Here is a 15,519-nt window from a genome sequence, read left to right as displayed (position 1 = left end):
AAAATGCTTCCTAAATCTGTTCTGAATGTGAAAGAAATGAGATCATAAAAAGACGACATTTTGTTCTCTCACTCACTGTGAAACTGTTGTGGTGATTTGTTTCATAATTTCTCAGTCAGAACATAGAACTTCAGTTTCAATAGCAACATGTCATTAAGGATGTGCATTTTACCTTTCTTATGCTTTGCAACCATAAATTTGAAAAGCAAATGCAACTGTGAACAGAAATTTATGTCATTGCTACGGTGCTGCTCATTCAGCTTTTGATTAGAGGTAGCCTTTCAGGATAGGGCAAGATATAAATTCTTTGCTTTTTTAATAATTAAAATTGAAAAGTAAGGAGAAAAAACAAGTTTTCTTGCTTGCAGGTTTTCTATCACTTCTTATAGATTATTCGCTCATGAAAATCTTACACGCAGGTAGTTTTAGACTAAATACAGTGTCCTTGAATTCAGTGACAAAGGAAATCTCTGAGAATTTTACAACCAGATGTTGTCACGAATTTGACCATTTACACTGAAATTTGTTCAAGGGCTTTGATACTGACAACATGCATGCTGAAAGCCTTTATAATGCCCATAGTGTTTTTCCTCTGTTAGCTGGATAATTATTGAGTCTACAGTTCACAGTTCTAAGATGGTAGTTAGTCCCCTCAAACATTGCCTGTTCAGCCTCATGCAGAACAGAGGGTCCTTCCCTGCCTTGTCAGCTCTGGAAATGCCACGGACATTGGAAATTCCTGCATTCCTCCTCTGCTTTTCTCCTTGTCTTCACATGATATATCCCATCAGTTCTGATTGCTCTTGCATATGTAGTATCTCTGCAGCATCAGAATGTCCCTCAGCAGTTCTGATAGCTGCTGCAGGTTGTAAGACAGTACAGCACAAATCTCTTGGCTAGATCTTACCATTTATGGATGGGATGCCTCAGAAATCTCCTCAGATTTCTATGAGTTTATTGTCAGAGGGCCTGATGCAAAGTCCCTTAGCAGCCTAACTGCCTTACAAGCTGAAGTCAGGCAAGCATGCTCAAACTGATCTTCTGTATAATCACAATGCAAGTTACTTCCTATTCTTCAAAGCTGCAGTATCTGTGACTGCTGTCTTCTGAGAGGAACTACATTTTCTTGCATTTTAACAATTTCCTCTTTTAGCTAAGAATATTTATATATTTAAGAACAACATAAAATACCCCTTCATTTACTTACATAAGCTTGTTGCACACAGGTGGTAAAAAGGCTGCCCTGTTTTCTTCTATCCATCGTCTGACATTCACAAGAAGCTCCATGGTCCACCAGCTACTACGAAGCTTTTGAGGAAGATGTTTGAGTTTGCACTGTGCTCTTTCTGTAAGCAAACCACAGGCAACTCGGTCCCCAGAGCTCAGGATTGGTTGGTAGAGGAGGTGTCTTTAGGCTCAAGTGTCAAAGGGGACAGGTTCATCAGCCAAAGGTTACTTTTGAAAGAGTGCTAATGCTCAAGCAGCTTAGCTAATAATTGACAAGTGTTTTTTAAAAATGTATTTTCATCTGAGGCTCATTCTACCCAAAGGAGGTAGCTTCATTCTCTCAGCTGCATCAAATGTTACCTCTATACAGAAATTGTCTCATTACATTGAGTTATGAAAACTTGGGCATGTCTAATATAGAAACAGCAAGTTTCAAAGCTAAATGTGCTTTGAAATTCAAAGCAGTGCTCAAAGTTCAGTTACATGCGTAGAGTAAATACAAAATGTATTTTTGCACATAACTATCTATCTCTGTGTTTCAGGCTTAATAACAGCCCTATTTCCTTTTTCCACCTCCCTCAAGCTTCTTAGGCCAAATGATTGGGTATGTGACTGAAAATATTGGGAACCACGTCTGCAAGAGAACAAAAATTTTTAACACTAAAAGCAGCTGCTCACAAATGTTCATTTTAATTAGTCCCACTCATTTCCAGTACTGTGGCAGGGCTTGTTGGAGAGCTGACTGTGGTTCTGTGATGCCCTTAAGCAAAACATAGCATGCTATCATCAAATTAGCAGGCAAACAAGAAATGGAAGATTATCAGGCATTCCTGGTCTGTATTAGGCTTTATCCCCCCATTAATTTATTTTCTGCATCTATGAAGTTCCTATTGGATTGCTCACTGCTTTCAGACCACTTCATTACTCCATTTTAACAACACTCTTTTCAGGTTTTGAATATATGAAATGGGTGATTGTAAACAAAACAAAACAAACAAAAAACAAATCATGACAAAATGTCACAGCTTTTTATTTGCTCTTACTGCAGCTTAGTCTTGTGACAATATTTGTACTGTGCTCAGGGGGTCAGTGTGCGTGGGAGTAAAAGTATAGTATGATTTACTTAAAAGTGGGCTATATATCCTTGATGATGTGTGCCTATGGGCCGTACAACTTCTGGATTGAAGAATCAAGATACTGGAACAGTACACACTGGGGTATTCTTCAGCTTATACCAATTTAACTTTCCTACGAGAGGGGGGAAAAAAGGCAACAGAGTATGTGTTGAAACTAATTCTATAACTCTTGCTTTAGTAAGTATGAGAGTGACTCTGCTTTACTTTCATCTCTACTGCTTCTTTGCAATTTAGTTTAAATTATTTATGTAATTGATCCAAGAAAATTCCACTTATTTTAGGAAAAAAAGATTCACATGGCTTATAGCTCTGTTACATTATTATAGTCAGTATGGTATTGGCAATATTTTCCCCTGAAATAAGCACAAAGTACTTACTATTTCACTCTGTTATTGAAAAAAAAAATAAAAAAACAACAACTAACATGATTTATTTAGTATGTGAAATTTCCACTGTTAGAACGACTAATGGTTGTGAGACATCACTACATAACATTCTGCACAGTTTTGGACCTACAGACAAGAACATTTAGGTGCTTTTTGTTCTGTAGGCTGCTGGCACACTATTTAGCTGCGAAGGAAAATGATCTTCCATTTAAAAGGCATTTTCACTGAGAGGATTGTGACCCAGCCAGGAGAACTAAAGGCACTTTTAATGACAGTGGTTTTGTAAAGCTCTACCTCATCATTAGTAACGGATTGCAGAGCAGGACTCCATTTGTCAGGCATGAAAGCAAAAAGACTGTTCAAATTCACAGCAGGGAAAATCACATACTGGATTTGATAAAGCCAATATTAATGTGCAAGTTTTAACTGTAGGGTTATTCTGTCTCAACCCCCTACTCTCACCTCTAGTCTCCACTATTTTTCCTGCTAGGCAGCATCCAAGGCATTATTACCTGCAGAGAACACTATCTCAGTATAAGCTGATAAATCCATTTTATGGCTAGAGTGAGGTATGAAAAAAAAAAACAAAACATTCAGGAGACCAATGAAGTTCACTTATAAAATTTACCATTGCTAGTAAGCAGAGGTGACTGTAAGAAGGCAACATTTTTTGGAACCTTTTGAAAAATGCAATTAATGGGCTCTCCATTTTGTAGTGAATGTGAAGGAATGCGGCAATTTTTGCGGAGAAATAAGAAATGGTCTGTGCAGCCTGGAAGTAGTGGGCAACAAAACGCAATTTCTGTGCAGTGTATTGGAGAGGCAAAGACCAGGCCTAGTGCTGCAGTCTCAGTGAGACTCAGTTAAGTCTGTACACCTCATGACCAGATTGGGACCTGTAATTTTTTTCTTGCTACTCTGCTTTTCAGTAGCTCTTTCCATCCTTCAAAGTCTGTTCCAAAATCACAGGTTTCTACATCTGCTTTTGGCTCACATCCTTCCCTGAGGTGGGGAAGACATGGGTAAAGGCTCAAGATTTGTCAGCTTTTGCTGAGAGAAATGCAAGACTAGTAAAAGCATAAAACTAAAACGTAATCAATCTACCCTTTGCACTATGGGTGTGGGAAAAAGTGTTAATAAGGAAAAAAGCACCTGAACATGCTTGGTTTTTTGTTTTTGTCTCTGCCAGTCACCTTCGTCAGTGGTTAAGATACAGTGGATATGTGTTACTTTGCCTGTCAATGCTGTATGCTACTGAATCATATTCTAAGTAACAGCCACAGTAATGGCACCAACAGCAGAACAGCTGTCATGACAGGCAAGAAGAGCCCTGTCTCCATTCAGCACAGCCTCTAAAGGTTCAGCTCATTTATGAATCTTGTGTGGGGGAGGAGGTACTGAAGCCACATGTACCTGACACTCAACCTTGGAGATCAGTGCCATCTATTTACTTAAAACTGATTGAGTGCCCGTCACCTGCTGTGCGGGATCACGCATATTTCATTTTAGAGGCCATGGAAACCCAAGTGCTCCTGTAGTATTGCATAGCCATGCACTCCGTTATGACAGGTCTGGAGCTTGTTGTTTTGCCTATAGTAAAGCAGATGCAGAAAACAACCATTCTTTGTGGCGATTATGTCAGCAGCCCAGCAGAGCTGTCACACATCTAGGAAAGTAAATATGATGTCAATGTGTAATGATGGGAGGAAAAATAGAGAGATTATGTCCTTGTGTCAACTGTGTAGCAGTACTGGAGCACTGCTTGTGTTTAAATGTCTGCTGATGCCAATTCTGTTGACTATCTTCCTTCCACAAATAGTGACAGAAGTGACTGCAAAACAAGTTCATGTTAGCACTGTACTTCAACAACAAATGCACGCATGAGGTTTTTCTAATAACTGTTTCTAAGTAATAAATCGTGTATATACTGTGCTGTTTCTGGGCATACATAATGGTTATATCCAGTGTTTTCATCTCGGCAGTCCTTCCGGCGTTCGGCCGAGCTTCTCGCGCTACAGGGAAAGCCCGGACCCTTCTTGCGGCCGCCATGCGGGTGGGAGGGCTTTCTGCCGGCGCCGCGGCTGCTCTCCGCCTTCCCGTGCTTCGTGGCGCCGCCCTCCCGAGGGCGAGGAGACCACTAGCCCGTTTCTCCTGCAGGGCTTTGTCGCTGGTAACGGCGAGAGTGCTGCGTTGGCAGGAAATCGAGGTGCGGCGGTGCCACGGCCGGACGTAGGGCACAAGAAAGAAGCCCGTTGCACTTCCCCCGCCCGGGCTGGGCGAGTGCTTGATAAAGCGTTCGGGAGGAGTTGGTGTCAGGGCTCCAGTGGCGCAATCGGTTAGCGCGCGGTACTTATACAGCAGTACTAAAGCCGAGCAATGCCGAGGTTGTGAGTTCGAGCCTCACCTGGAGCACAGTGCTTTTTGAGAGAAAGAAAGGGCTTTTTTTAAGACCGCTCCTGAGGAGGAAATGGAGGAACTGATAAGCTTATGGAAAAATTATGTGCGGGCTTCTAAGCGTGTCCCTGCTGCCACGGAGGTGTGGAGCCATGTGTGTGGGCGGATTCCTTGTGCTTGTTCTAGAAGCGGAGGGGAAGTGGTCGCACACAGGGAGTGCTTGCAGGGGCACTTTTTCTATACATTTTGTTGTGTAGACACATGGTTGCACAGATGCGTCTTTAATACTTTTATAGAGCAGCTTTTCAGTATGGAGTAGTCAACGTTTTCCTGGTAAAGCTCCATTTGCAACCTTGCAGGAAATAAAGGTTGCTTTATCATAGCTTATTTAACACAGCGCCAACTGTTGACTTCTGCGATCACTACAAGCGATCCTTTCCTTCAGCTCCTTCAGCTCCTTCAGCATGCATATTCACCGTAACTGCTCGTTAATATGGTAATGTTCTGCAAATGTGTAGTCCACAGAAGGAAGGAAAAGAACTGAAATAATTTCAGATTTGCTTTTATAATTGGAGAAGTGGCAAGGCTGGAGAAAAAGGGCAATTTCTTCGGGAAAGAGAAAGTTGGAAGCGTTTAGGCCCAAAGCTTGTAAAAATGCCTGTTAGCATCTGTCTAACCTACTATTACTGTGCTGTAACTTATATAAATAGTAACTTATATAAATAGTTTACTGAGAACCTTGGGATTGTGCAGCCAGAGGCATCACCATTGCCCAAATCAGCCCACAGGTGTGTTACTGCAGGCACTTAATTCCTTGATGCTCCTCTTCTAATTTCAGTCCTTCAGTTACCACATCTTCCCAATACTAGCCACCACCTTGGCCCCTCTGTATTTTTCAGGAACTTCACCACTGTTTTCAGTGATGGTACACTTCTGGCTGAGGTGTGCACCATGTGCACTCAGCATGATGAGGCCTAAATAGAGTAGAGATACAATTCACCTTCTGTTTGCTGTTTCACATTTTCTCCTTCGTGAATGAGTACATCAAAATGATGGGGGGTGAAGACAGGATGGAGTTTACAGAAGTGTTGGCATAGTAAAAAAAAAAAAAAAGTGAAAGCGCTGTTTCTGTGCAACTGAAAAGAAGAATAACAGAAAGCCTGTTGTTTGTCATGACAGAGGCAACCTGCTCTCCAGGCTGGACCCACCTAATGAAGACTTGGGGAAAAATACAACTTCCTTCTCTCCCTGACTAACAGGAGCCTTATGTTTGTAATAAATGTTTTGGCTTGGTTTGCTGAGGGTGATAGCACAATTTTTACCATATCCATATCCATTTTTACTACAATTTTTACCATTTACTATGTCCAAGGAGCACAAAATGGACGCTATTTGCTGAATTCACAGCAGCTGCCCAGCTTCTCTGTAACGTGCTTCTGCTGTACCAGAGAGCAGCTGGACAAGCAGTAAGAATTGCACAGTGCTGTAGCCTCCTTCAAGGCCTCCATCATCCTTGAGATCTTTCCTTCTCTCTCAAAGGGGATTTCCATCCTGCCTCTGAAGAAAAAAAAAAAAACAACAAAAAAGCCCCCACCAAGATTGCCATGTGAGAAACACCTGTTTGCATTCCTGCAGTATTTTACACTCCTGATTGCTTAACACCTGTGAGAGAAACAAGATGGGGATTTCACACTGGAGGTCATATAAAATCAGGACAGTTAAGGGTGAATTCACTCAGTTCGCACAACAAAAGGGTGTTATTTACCTGCATATAATGGCTGTTTGTGAAACAAATTGTACAGAACTTTTACAAAAGTCTGACTACATCCTGAGGAACGCTGGACCATGAGGTAAGATAAATTAAAGCATGGGGGGGGGGGGAGGGTTGTGACTCTTTATGGCCTGTCTGTGGACACCTGGTGGTGCTAGGATATCCCTTTGTTCTGGTGTGAATGCCCTGGGCCTTACTGCCAGCTTTTTGAGGCATGAGGAAGAAGGGTGCTATGTTGGAGCAGAGGTTAGTGAGTTTGTGTTTTCCTTTGGGTGGTAGCTGTGGGCTCATTTGCTGTTATTTGCTTCTCTCTGCTCTGGTGAAACGGTGAAGTTGGATGCACTGGGAAGGTTGCTCAGGGTGGGTGCTTGTAGAGCTGTGGGCTTGGGAAGCCCTGGTCCTGCCTTGTGTTCTCTCTAGCTCTGACAAAGTGCCCCAGTCTGCCTATTGTTCCTCCATTTAAAGGTATTTTTTGGGAAAGTGGGTGTCTTAAGGCTTAGGAGAAAAAAATATGTATTTTTGTTTATCCTAAAGATTACCTTTGTTTTATTGGGCTTCTAGGTCCTGAACTATTGGTTGCTGCTTTAATTTTAGTTGGTAGTGGCTTATACATATAAGCATGTAAGTTGTTATGTATGTAAATCTACCCTTAGGCTATTACTGCAGTGTCTGCATGTGACTGGTATTTTCTAAAACTTTTGTGTGATATATATACATCACCCAACTGTTTTCTAGGTATAAGGTGCTAGATGTACTAAGGTGATTCAGGGAGAGGTATTTCCTCCTTCTTGCTTCTTTTCCCTGGTAACAGTCTGTTCAGCTGTTTCTCATTCTCTTTTTGATAAGTAGACAGCCAGATGCTGTCTATGTCCCTCAGACCCGCTGCTGTGTGTCAATGTCCTCATAGGTGACCTCAGTTTGGCCAAGGCTGCAACGGCTGTGGCTCAGGCAGTTCCCTGGGCACTCCTGGAAGCATTCTCAGAAGGCAGGGTTTCTCTGTTTTGGCACTGTGGTTCTTCCATTCTGGCCAGTTTACTTAGGGATGCAGGTCTTGTATCCAGTACCATGTTTTTTCATTTTTCTACATGTGAACATCATGATTGCGGGCCCGTAGCTCCCTAGCTCCTCTGAAATCCTTCCAGGGTCCCTTTTAAAGAGGTCCCTCTCTTTTAAATTACTGTTGTTCTTCATTCAGTGTTAAGTATGGAGTTACGCTTACTCTGTGGTGTTTTTCTAATTGCCTTGAGTTCCTTCTCACTGACTGGAAAGAGAGATTATTTTATAGATTATTAGTGAAACAAATATACTTGTTACTTATTGCTAGAGGAAGAATTTTACAAAGATCAATCTGTTGAGTGGTTGTGAATGATAAATAATAATCAGCTTATAGAACAGGTTTTACATTTGCATATTTCTTGCATGGGATGTCCCACTGGAATGGGAGATGCCGGGTGGTATGAGAAGGTAGGACAGAGTTATTGCACATAACTACTTATTATTTTGATACAACTTCTTGCCACTTATTCTGCCTGTTGCATGTTGTTGTAGTCCTGATTTTTGTGAGGCTCTTGAGTGTTTCTTAATACTATTTGAGTGTATTGATCTTGAAATTTCCACTGTACTGAGTTTTGTGTACTCCAAAAAATGTCTATAAAATATTATGGTGAAGACTTGGTCTGCTTAATTGTTTTGAATCCGAAGTAATATTTTAGTCTTAATAAATAGCGAAGAAGAATATGCTTTTCTTAATTCTTCCAATAGATGGCACTGTGATCCCACAATGAAAAAGGAAAACCCAAGCAAGTGTTCCCAGACATCCTAAAAATAGAAATTGCTTGCAAATGTTTCCTTGTGTGCAGCAGAGAACAATAGGCAAAAAAATTCCAAGGGTAATTCCAAGATAAACCAAATCAACTGGAGGTATAGGTACTTTTTTTTGCTAGTGATTTATTTATCTTTTGTGTGTAACATCTTGAGGAACTCTCTGAAATTAAAATCTGTTGATTAGTTGTGTTGAGAGTAACAGAAGTGTATAGGATGTGTCATGTTTTTTCAAGTCTGTATGAATTCAGTGCTGTTTCGAAGTGCCAGCACAGCAGGCCTAGCTTGGATTCTGCTGAACAAACCTGCTCAAGAAGAGCTGCTGTTAGAGGCTCTCTTGCAGAGCTGCCTGAAGTCCAGTTGGCTGCTTCCTTTTGAGGATTCCCATACTATGGAGATAGTAAACTAAGAAACAGCAGCTGGGAGGGGAGGAATAGATTCTTGCAAACCAAGGGGAAAGACTTGTTTAACCCATATCTTAATATGCAGCTGAGGAAAAGGATAATAAAGGGCATTTCAGTAGAAAAGCTCATAAGGAGGACTCATGTATTGCACTTTGAACCCCGGTTTGTAGAAGTAACAAGAATGATATGGCAGAGTGTAGGCAGACAAAGAAAAGCAGAAGAGAATGGGAGGGAAGATAAAAGGACATAGATGAGGAAGCTTTTTGAGGAGCGTGGTCTGGTTATATGTGTATGAACATGCTGTATAGGGCAGTGAAAAACAAGTAAATGAGCTTCAGCCAGTTATTCTAGCTTAATAGAGCCCCTATAGAAAGCAAATTAGCCTGCACGTTTTGCTTAAGCAAAGAGTATCTCAAGAGGCAGTTTTTCTTTGTGTATTTTGAGCAGTTACTTCAGTGTACCAATGTAAGGGAACCCTCAGCCTCTCTAGGGATTAGAGTGGGTGTGGGAGGGCTGGAGAGCTCAGCTTTCTGGCTTGGAAAGGAAGGAAGTGGATAATCAGTACTGGTGTTTGTGCCCATTTAATTTTCTTGCTTATGCTGAGTTTCCTGTGTTAGGTTCTGCTTTTAAGGTGGAAAAAGACTCCTGTTTTTTCCAAATAGTTTTGGTTCAGCCTAAATATTTGAAAACTTGGAAAAGACTCAAGACACAGCAAGACAAACTAAACCAAACCCAGAGAAAGAACAAGCTAGGAAAGTAGCTGAAATGGCAGGGGGTAGAGCCTGTGATTACAAATGCTGGTGGAGGCATGTTCCCATGAAGGAGGGAATCAAGCCTGTACTGCCTGCTTTAGCTGAGAGAGCTTTCATTGTGAGGCAGCAGATTTAGGGTATTGTTAGGAAATGTATATTTTGTGGTAAAATTTTTAGATACATATGTTAGGGAAAGAATTTTTAATGGTTTATCTTTTGGAAAAAAGAATGTATAAAATACCTATGCCACAGGTTGTGCAGGTTTGTGGTGTAGCTTGGAGTCAGGTATTTTTTCAAGTATTAGAAAGAGGTTGTCAGATTGATTGCAAACATCAATAACTAAAATTATTTGCAAGGTAGAGGATAATAAAACTGAGTCAATTTACTTCACTGCATGCATTTATTTTATGTATATCCTAGCCATTGGGGTAAGCATTATAGTTAATCAATTCTAATCCTTAAAATTAAGTACTATTTGTTCACTGTTTAACAGAGGACATTCATCTGTCTTTAAGGAGAGTCACATCAGACTTGTTCAAGCAAGCATGAAGCCCAGTTAATATTAAAGCTGTTTATTAATGCAATTGTATGTAGCTTTGTTAGTGAACTATGTTCTGGAAAATCTTCTGCTTTTGTGTAAACTCATTTGCCATTGTGGCAGGATGAAAATGTTTTACAAGTGAAGTTGTGTCCACCTCATTTGGGGTGTTTGGGTGGAGGGGGAGGGGTGTAGGAAAATGATAATAGATTTGAGGGTGCTCTCAGTCAAGGGGAGTAGGGAATGTATCTGTGAAGTGCCCAGGCCTGAGGCTTGGAGATTTGCTCTTGTGTATGCTCAGGAGCACTTGCAGAAGGGCTCAGCTTCAGAGGGATGCCTTGAAACAGGAAGCATCCTTGCATATCCTTCCTTCTCTCTCCATCCACATTTTCCTGTATGCTTGCTGCCTGCTTAGACTTGCACATTTTGGACAACAGCTCTAAGGATTTTACATTACACTGCAAGATCTATACCAGCTGCCTCATGTCAATGTGGCTGCAGATGTTGTCCTGTGAATCCGTCTGTGAATTGCTTTGGATGTACTGTGTTTCCCAGGGGGGCTCGATGTGGACATGCATGGCTGTAGAGTGATCACAGCTGGGGTCTTGGGCCCCAATTAACTTATTGTGTCTCTTATTCTAGTTCTCTGGAGATAAAGACTTCTGTTTCCTTAGTTTCAAGTGCACTGTGGTCTGTCTTCATTCTTGAAGACAAACTTGTTATCTGACAACTTAAGGTACTTGTCCCGGCACCTTTAGATGCCTGTTTACCAGAATGCCCCCACAGGATTTGTATACTCTTGAAACACTCAACCAAACTTTCAAGGCTGCTTAGGGCATGTGTGATATTGATGCTGGTCTACTTAGTTCTAAGCATCTAGATGTTGCAAAAACTGCTTTTCATTGCAAATGTAATGTATTTGAGGAGTTCTTATGTGAGAGCATTTACACTGAGGTTTGGAAAATCAGTATTTGCAACTCATGCTTTCTTTTTGCTGTTTCTTGTCTCTGTACATTAGACTCAATTAGTGTTGGTACTCTGAGCAGTTATTTCACTACCACTGCTGAAGAATGCTGACCTGTCTGAAAACTGTGGCCATCCCATGTGCTCTTGAGTACCCAGATTCACTAGCTGGGGCTTGCTGTTTCTGTGAGGCAAATGTAGAAACTGATCAGATAGCTTGTATGTGGGTGTGTTTTAAAATTACCTGTGGATAGTGGTGTGGGTAGTTTTACTTTTTCAGGTGCATGAAGCTCAAGTCTAGTGAGATGGTTGGACGTAAAATCACGTCGATGTTTGGACATCTCAGCATTCTCCCATGGATTACTGAAAGCTGAGGAGCATTCCAATTGCAGCCTGTCATCTAAATGCTTCCAAAAGTAAAGATCAAACTGTCAAGCAGCTGAGATGAACTGTTTTTGGAATATAGTTTTAAAGTATAATACAAATGAGTACATTTTCATCATGTCAATGTATGTGCCTCATGCTCTAGAAGTGGATGGAGTTTGGCCAAAAATAATGGGAAGCTTACATCTGGCTGAAAGGAAACCAGAAATTTCATGGGACTTCAAAGTATGACCCACTGCTTCATTCAGTATATGTGGTTTTTGGCACGATTCAGCAGTGAATACTGGTTGAAAACAGAATTGTGAGTTATAGGGTAAATAACTGACCAAAGGACGGCCTCCTGCTTATGCATATACAATACAGGTAATGGAAGTAGTAAAATACAATTGCTGGGAAGAAGGGCAGCAGTTTGTGTGCTATGTAGCCTGTGCTTGTTTTGTGTGTGCTCATTTAATTTGATAGGTTAGATGTTTCCATGATGTTTATGGCCTATTAGTGGTCAATGAAGTCCTAGTAAGTGCTCAGTGCAAGTTACCATGTATAAATCTAGCCGTGCTGGCAGTCTGCAGGAAATCTTAAGGTAGTTACAGACCCAAAAACCTGTTCTGTAGCATTGGTGGCTGCAGCTCCAAATGCATCTTGCCTCTTGCACAGAGGACAAAAAAAAAAAAGTAAATGCTGTTTCTGTCTCTTGTGTAACCACTTCTAGTGTTTTCACTCTTTCATTAGCTTGAAATTGTGAATGTGAGTTTTGATCTTGCAGAAGTGCTTCTTGCATTTTTTTACTGAATTGACATTTGAGCTACCCTGAGCAAACAAATCCTTGCTTCAGCTTAGTGCTGCTGTTGACTGTATTTCTCATGCATTCTGTTTGTCCTTTGATTTGCTTTACTGCTAAACTCTTTCCATCCTCTTTCTGTGTTTGATGACCTAATGATCATAAATGATCAATTTAGGATAAAATGTCAGCTTACTATATTTAATTTTTTAAATTTGTAAAATATTTTTCCTAAATTTGGCTTTCTTCATGTCACAAGTAAATGAAACTATGGATGAGTGTTTTAATCTCTAAGCAAAACCTTCTCCCCTCCCTGCTAGATACTGCTAGAAATAAAAATGTCTTAAAGTAACAGTGACAGTATTTCTTGGTATGTGATTCATCCTGCAATCAAACTGACAGTCATCAATGGAGCACTTAAGAGTTTATGCTTGGAATTAAGTCCAGTTAAGTGCTTCTGGAATCTTCTGGTAATTTCCTTTTATCAGTGTAAGTGATGCGGCATGAATCCATCATAATTACTGTGGAGCTGCATCAAATTAGGTGATGTGACTGAGGCTGAATTTTTCCTAAGTATTTCTCAATAAATGGAAAATGATAACAAAGGGGCAGGCTGCTTGCTGAGCTTGTTTGCCATCCTGTATGCAAAAGAGACCTATTGTTTTCTATTTGGCATTCTCCCTTAGAGTTCTTTCAGCCTGTTCAGAAGGAATATCAGGTACTATTCTAATGCAGCAGTGTTATAATAATTATGTTCTTTATTACTTCTGTGCAAGACAGGGGAAAATCAGACTTGCATTTTTAGGCATCTGTCTAGTAAGGCCATGCATAGTTAAAATTTGGTGTACAGGCTTTCATCCTTGATTTGTCTACATCTATAGAAATCTACATCTACATCTAGGTGCGTGTTCACTATATTGTTAAGTGAGTTATTCAGATTTATACTGGTTAAGTGGGAACAAAAATATCTGGCATGCACTTTAAGAGTTATACTAAGATAAATGAAGCTAAGGAGTTTACCCAAGAGGTAACAATCAAACACTAGAGAACAGTGCATGAATTGGAGACTGCTTTATTGATAATACTTGTGCAGTACAGACCATGAAAGAACTCAGTACTTGTACCTAAATTTGTTTGCTATAGCTCGTGTGGGTCACAGCCAAAATGACATAGGAGTAATTTCATAAAATCACAGAGAGGATCCACAAAGAACTACTGCATATGACTTCTGGCTTCACACAGGACCACCCAAACTGAGAACACTGTCCAAACACTTCTTGAACCCTGCTCTAGGCAGCCTGTTCCATGCTCACTGCCCTCTGGTGCAGACCATGGCCCTCACCCCCAGCTGCCTCCCCCCGACACAGCTCCATGCCGTTCCCTCAGCCCTGTCGCTGTCACACAGAGCAGAGCTCAGCGCTGCCCTCCGCTCCCTGTGAGGAGCTGCAGCCACCATCAGGCCTCCCCTCAGCTCCTCTGCTCTGGGCTGAGCAAACCCAGGGACCTCAGTACTCCTCATACATCCTGCCCTCTAAGACCCTTCACGATTTTTGTAGTATTTCTTGGGATGCTTTCTGATAGTTTTATGTCTTACACTGTGGCACCCAAGCCTGTGTGTTGAAGGTGAGGATGCACCATTTTCCGAAGCTTTGCTGAAATACAAGATCACATCTTTTGCCATGGTCTTGTTTTGTTTTTCTTTAACACTGTTTAGCGAGCAACTTGCTTTGTGCACACCTTGAGAAAGCCACAGATTTGGATACCTTGTTCCAGAAATACTAGTGCATGAAATACTAGTTTAGGGGCCTAGTTCTGACAGGAGCAACATTCAGCATGGTTTTCTTGCTGTGCTGCACGTGTTACATGCAGGTCTGTGGGGTTTTAGCGAGTGTTGGGTGGTCATAACATTAGTGGGAAATAGAGTTGCTGTCTTTGTCTGCAGTTGAATAAATGCTTGACCTAAAAATATTTATTTTCCCTCAACTCGATCAAATTAAAGAGGTGAATCTTCAAAAGCCTATGACTGAACCCTTGGAAATAGTAGAGAGAAGCAGTATTCAGCAGATGGCAGCATTGTACTCTGTAACTTCATTTTTCTAGCAGTGATTCTGAAGCTCTTTACTGTTAAGACTGGTAGGAGGTGGCCAACTAAAAAGTAATCTGAAAGCACTTCTAAAATGTTTTGAAATACAGGTCTTAATAGATGATGATAATTAGGTATTGTTTCAGACACACGGCTTTCATATGGAAAATACCACTGTGCTGTGTAAGAAAACACTACACTAAAAAGCAATACAAGCACGCCTAATTTTTTTGTTAACTCTTTTAAGTAATTCCTTTGAGATCCAACGAGGCTGTGTGATAGAAATGTTTTTACTTGTGAAAATATTAGCAAATCTCTTAAAGTTGCCAGACTTCAAACTGGAACCATGTGTGTAGAGCTGTAAGTGACTTCCTGTGTATTACGTCTTTAAGACTACAACACCATTTCTTCCCTAGAAAAAAATACACTGACTTTTCTAGTGCTTTTCTTTTTTTATTTTTTTCTTATTATTGTTACTTACAGACAATTTGTGTGTGGATCATCAGTATCCATAACTAAGCAGATATTACCTCTAAAAGCTACTGATTGACATTTGTTAAAGATTCAGGTGCAATAAAGCACTTTTTTTTTTTGTCTGAGAAATCAGCTGAAAACATTTGTTGTACAATCAAGCATGTGCTTTGTACTCATCAGATCTGGTCAATTTCTAGTACCAATGGCAAATGGAAAGGTTCCTCAACACCAGCCTTTGCTGATTCATGGATGTTTCAGTAAGTTGGTGAAGGAAATAAAAGCTGTTGCTGCTTGCTAGAGGACTGACTTCAGTGTCGTCTTCAGAGAAAAACTTCTTGTTGCAGACTAACATCTCTCTATGATGAACTATTGTATACCTAATCCTAAACTCTCTAAATAACCTACTTT

General features: G+C 40.7%; 1 protein-coding gene, 1 long non-coding RNA gene and 1 other non-coding gene across 7 annotated transcripts in view; 2 read left to right on the top strand and 1 right to left on the bottom strand.

Annotated features, from left to right (window-relative positions):
• HAAO (3-hydroxyanthranilate 3,4-dioxygenase) overlaps window positions 1-2,436 on the bottom strand; it is a 33,947-nt gene extending 31,511 nt beyond the window's left edge. Inside the window, exon 1 of the mRNA XM_048934816.1 lies at window positions 1,208-2,436. Within this exon, the coding sequence (XP_048790773.1) occupies window positions 1,208-1,287 (80 nt within the window). The 5' untranslated portion in view covers window positions 1,288-2,436. The remainder of the gene's footprint in view (window positions 1-1,207) is intronic.
• A 2,630-nt stretch (window positions 2,437-5,066) lies between these two features.
• On the top strand, window positions 5,067-5,161 carry TRNAI-UAU (transfer RNA isoleucine (anticodon UAU)). Its single transcript has 2 exons — window positions 5,067-5,104; window positions 5,126-5,161. It is a non-coding gene; the product is annotated as a tRNA-Ile (tRNA).
• A 1,581-nt stretch (window positions 5,162-6,742) lies between these two features.
• The window catches only part of LOC125688616 (uncharacterized), a 449,093-nt gene continuing 440,316 nt past the window's right edge, over window positions 6,743-15,519 (top strand). For 4 of the 5 annotated variants that reach the window (XR_007374813.1, XR_007374812.1, XR_007374809.1 and 1 more), the window contains exon 1: window positions 6,743-6,993. This is a non-coding gene — a long non-coding RNA (uncharacterized LOC125688616). Of the gene's footprint in view, window positions 6,994-7,051; window positions 7,161-15,519 lie in introns of those variants that run through there. The other variant, XR_007374810.1, reaches the window with a different exon arrangement.

Source organism: Lagopus muta, chromosome 2 (assembly GCF_023343835.1).
Source record: "Lagopus muta isolate bLagMut1 chromosome 2, bLagMut1 primary, whole genome shotgun sequence".
Classification (NCBI taxonomy): domain Eukaryota; kingdom Metazoa; phylum Chordata; class Aves; order Galliformes; family Phasianidae; genus Lagopus; species Lagopus muta.
This window is presented reverse-complemented; position numbering and strand designations above follow the sequence as displayed.